General features: G+C 42.2%; 1 protein-coding gene across 1 annotated transcript in view; it reads right to left on the reverse strand.

The window, feature by feature from the left end:
• Positions 1-4,229, reverse strand: part of EP300 (E1A binding protein p300) — a gene marked incomplete at its 3' end in the record, with an annotated part of 59,876 nt that overhangs the window by 1,620 nt on the left and 54,027 nt on the right. Inside the window, 3 exon segments of the mRNA XM_010015441.1 lie at positions 3-540; positions 1,829-2,110; positions 2,555-2,716. Coding sequence (XP_010013743.1) covers positions 3-540; positions 1,829-2,110; positions 2,555-2,716 — 982 coding nt within the window.

The raw sequence follows: 4,229 nt of genomic DNA on the forward strand, positions 1-4,229 counted from the left end.
TTGTGGTGTTGGGGGCTGCTGGCCTGTTGGAGTTGTCGGGGTGGCTGGCGTTGGGGAGGGTAACCCTTGCTGCTGGCCCACCACACCGGTCCGCTGCATGCTTGCCATCCTCCTGCGGAGCATCTGTGCCTGTTGCAGGCGGTGCTGAAGTTGCTGTTGACGGAGCTTGTGTTTAATGTTGAGGCAGAAGGGCACTGGGCACTTGTTCTCCTGGCAGTGCTTTGCGTGGTAGCAGCAGAGAGCAATGAGTTGCTTGCAGATGGGGCACCCTCCATTGGTTTTACGTTTGCAGCCTTTGGTGTGCTGGACAACCCGTTTCATCTTCTGACAGGACGGCAGTGAGCAGTTGGCGTTACGGCACTGGCAGGCGTGCACCAGAGACTGGATACAGCGCTGGATGCTCAGGCGGCGCGAGTCACCAGGGCTCTGGGTGGTTGCAGTCTGCTGGTTGTTGCTCTCATCATCTAGGCCAAGGCCTAGTTTTTCCATCTTGTGGTCATGGTTTTTAGTGTTATAGCAGGTGATGCACAGGTCATAATCCTGGAAAGACAACGAAGGAGAAGTTATCGGTGATCCAGAAACTCTGTACAAGTAAGTGATGTTATGCCACCTTAACAGATTACTACCAGTCCGTTCCAGGCAAATTACTGCTCTAGGGAAAAATTCAATCTTTCACACCAGGCTGAGTTACTCGAGAAGGAATAACCCAAAATTATAGCCCGAGAAATGTGCAGATGTAAGGGTGTCTGAAATCTACACAAATATATATAGCTTGAAAAACAAGTTTGCTCTGAGCTAAGTCGCACGTTATTCAGGTGGGCCAGGAAAATCCCTTTCTTTCCCAATAAGAAAGGAGAGGAAAAAGGAAGGGAACAAATAGCTGCCTGTCTATTGCTGCCTTAAAAGAAGAGGGCAAGAGTGGCAGGAAAGGTACCAATTTTCGGAGAAGAAAAGGGAATGAAAGCTACGTTTTCAGTTTTCAGGCAAGCTAAACAACAGAGTGGGCCGACTGAAGGAATAAAACAGCATTACATTCTGTGAAAGCAACAACAGATGAGTTTGGGCTCAATACTTGATCTTTAAGAAAAAGATCCAAGTTCTCAGGATTCATTAATCCACAGAAAAATTTAGAATTTATTTTCTAGTATATACAAGGAAATGTGAGCATCCAATTTCAATCAGACATTTTCAGAACTTAATCTGGGATAGCAATGTACTTCCAGCAGGCTAAAAAATTACATTCCAAACCAGATTCAAGGTTAGTCCAGCTTCTGAAGGGCACAGAATTGACCCACACTAGGGGACTCAATGTTCAAACACACTTGCAAGCAGACACTTCTGAAGGCAAAAATGCTGTTTGCAGCATCTACAGAGACACAGCAGAGTAGTGGAAAAGTCACCCAAGTACAAGAATCTGACCTCTAGCATAGCAAAATCTTTATGCCAGTAAACCAATGGAGAGTCCCATTTACCGAATTACTGCAGCACACTTCTAACTCTGGGAGAAGAAAGGATGCATCACTCTTTAGAAAAATCAGCTGATCCTGGTTATGGCTCAAGCAATTGCTAAAGTTCCAAACTGCTTAAGCAGCAGCACCTTAAATGAACTACAGGAAATACAGGAAATTCAGTTCTCCACAGCTTGAAAGTAGAAGATAAAAGTTACACCAAGTAGTGGGTTAGTAAAATTGCTTGTTACGGAAACTGTTTCCTCTCGTTTCTTTCTGAACTGCCAGAGGATGAGCTTTTTCCACCAGTTAGCATAATGCTGAGATCAGTTCAGGTAAAGATATAGGGACACAAGTAGGGAGAGCTTCACCAAGCATACCTCACAAACAGTGCAGTGCCATCTGGTCTCCACATGATGCTTGCATTCATTGCAGGTGTAAACGAAGCGGTCTTGGCTCTGGGTATGCAGTTCGACCAGCATGCACATGGTTGACCACTGAGCCCTTCGTAGTGAGGAGAACTCCAGGTGCTTGTCTCTAGCAAGGGTTAGGAAAGCATCACGCCCATCCATCAAGTCACAAGGAATGAGGGGGTCAGGCTCAACGATGGGAGGCAGGGAGTTGGCTGCAGGGCCAGCAATGAGGCGGATGACAAAGAAGACCTGAAAGGTAGAAAGACTTAATATGCCTGCTCTTGTCAAGATGTTTTGATTGCCAAACCTCACTACAGAGAGAGTACAATTCCAGGACCAGGTAACACTTCAATGATGGGCCATCAGGCTTGTAAGTCCTGAGGCATTTCAAACCCTAGAGTGCCCTGCAGGTTCACCTTCTTCAGAAGCATTAGGTAAGCAGCACTGGACTGAACAGTCACAGTAAAACTGTTGCGACAGTGTAGACTGTTAGGAAGTTCTGTACAAGCACAGCTGTATTTATCTGCACTGCCCTCACAGCAAAGAGCCCAGACTTTGGTGTGCTTGTGTAGTGTGCAACTCAATTCTCCAGTCAAACCTGTGTAATTTACTGGGCATGACCCTGAAGTATCAAAGCTTTGTACACCTCTCTACTAGAGTAAAATACATAGTTCTCATTCTATCAACTCTTACCTCCTTGTGCTTCTCCATAGTGGCATACAACTTCTGTGAGAGGTCATTGGACACATTGGGCATGCCAGGCTTTTTCTTATTGCCACGACTCAAGCTGCTCTTGTTCTTACTTGTCTTCTTATTATTCTTCTTTTTGGCATTTTTGCTGTCTCCCTTGCTCACCTATTAATTGTAAAGGCATTTTATGTCAGGTATCTAAGTCACATCACATCAGCATTTTATTACTTTCACATCTTCCATAACTGCAGGATAAAACACACTTCACAATCATTTACTCCAAAAACACTTACCAGGGTCCCATGAAACATTAATCACATTAGAATCACTCCAAAAATATCAAGATCAGCAGTTCTAAAACTATTAAAAGCACAAAAGCTCAGGAGGTGCAAGGGAAACGTTATTTACTGAATCCTGTTTGTCTGCTGTAGTTGAACACTGAAGAACCTCTTGGATAATCACAAACAGGTTCAGTAGATGGCTTCTTGATGCAATTCAAAACTCAAAATAACTGAAAAGCACAACTGATATTGCACTAACCAGAAGAAAAAACTTAATCCACTTAGATTTAGCTTGTTACAGCTCTGACAGATTTATTTTTTATTAGACTGCAGTAAACTGATTTTGATAGGAAGCTGTTCTTATGACTCCAAAAAGCATTAGTAGTGCAATTAATCGTATGTACCTTCTTCCTGTCATATCCTGCAACAGTTGAATAAAACAGGTCAGCTTAATTTCAACTATAATAATTTAGCAATTAATGGTTTATTCTTCTCAGTGCTTCTCAGAGGACCCCTCAAAATACTACAGCATGTAATGATCAAGGATCAAAGCAATTCTTATCCAAACAGGCATTTTTCCTAAGCTTAAAATAACTTTGTCAGGACACAAACTTCCAGTGACCATGAATGACTATAACTTCGTTTGACAGTACAATTTATTATTGCCTCATTTTCAAGAAGTAAAACATGGGGTCAATAAAGAGTTAAACCTCTTTTTAATAGTAAAGGTTAAATAGTAATATGCCACAAGCTTCCCCCACCACAGGATTTTGGGGCTGAACTGCTGTGAGGGACAGACTAAGTACTGACCAACCTCACGTAGAACTACATGATTCCTCATGACTGGTTTCTGCTATAATAGAGAGATGGGAACTTGCAGCTATGCCAAGTGGAAAACCAATCTTTAAATAACATCTTCCTAACTAAGATTTTAGTTAATGCAAAGTCAATATCAAGTTGCCTAATTCACAAGTTACTCTTGCACTTAGTTCATTCAAAGTCCCTGAAAGAGCAGCACAGGAGAACAACAAATTCTAGCTGTAATGTTAATTCTAACTTTTTTGATCCAAAAGGTCTTTCAGGAAAAAGATCAATTCTAAATCCCAACAAAAAACTAGTAAGGTGACAAAGCAGCAGTGTTTAAACAGTTAAGTACTACTGCATGAGCAAAAGTAGTAACCTTATTCTAGATTCACCACTTCCTCCACAAAAGCTCAGAAGATCCAAGGATGGGCAGATGCATAAGTTCAGCATCTGTTAATTTCAAGTTTATTATTAAGAGGCATAGCTTTTCTTTTTTTGTGGCAGGTGAAAGCACAGTTGGTGCACATTCTCCAAAAAGATTGCACAAGATAGCAGCAAGAAATTTCTTTAAGTAGCCCAACAATAGTTCAGCA

Source organism: Nestor notabilis, unplaced genomic scaffold, assembly GCF_000696875.1.
Source record: "Nestor notabilis isolate BGI_N333 unplaced genomic scaffold, ASM69687v1 scaffold905, whole genome shotgun sequence".
Classification (NCBI taxonomy): Eukaryota; Metazoa; Chordata; class Aves; order Psittaciformes; family Psittacidae; genus Nestor; species Nestor notabilis.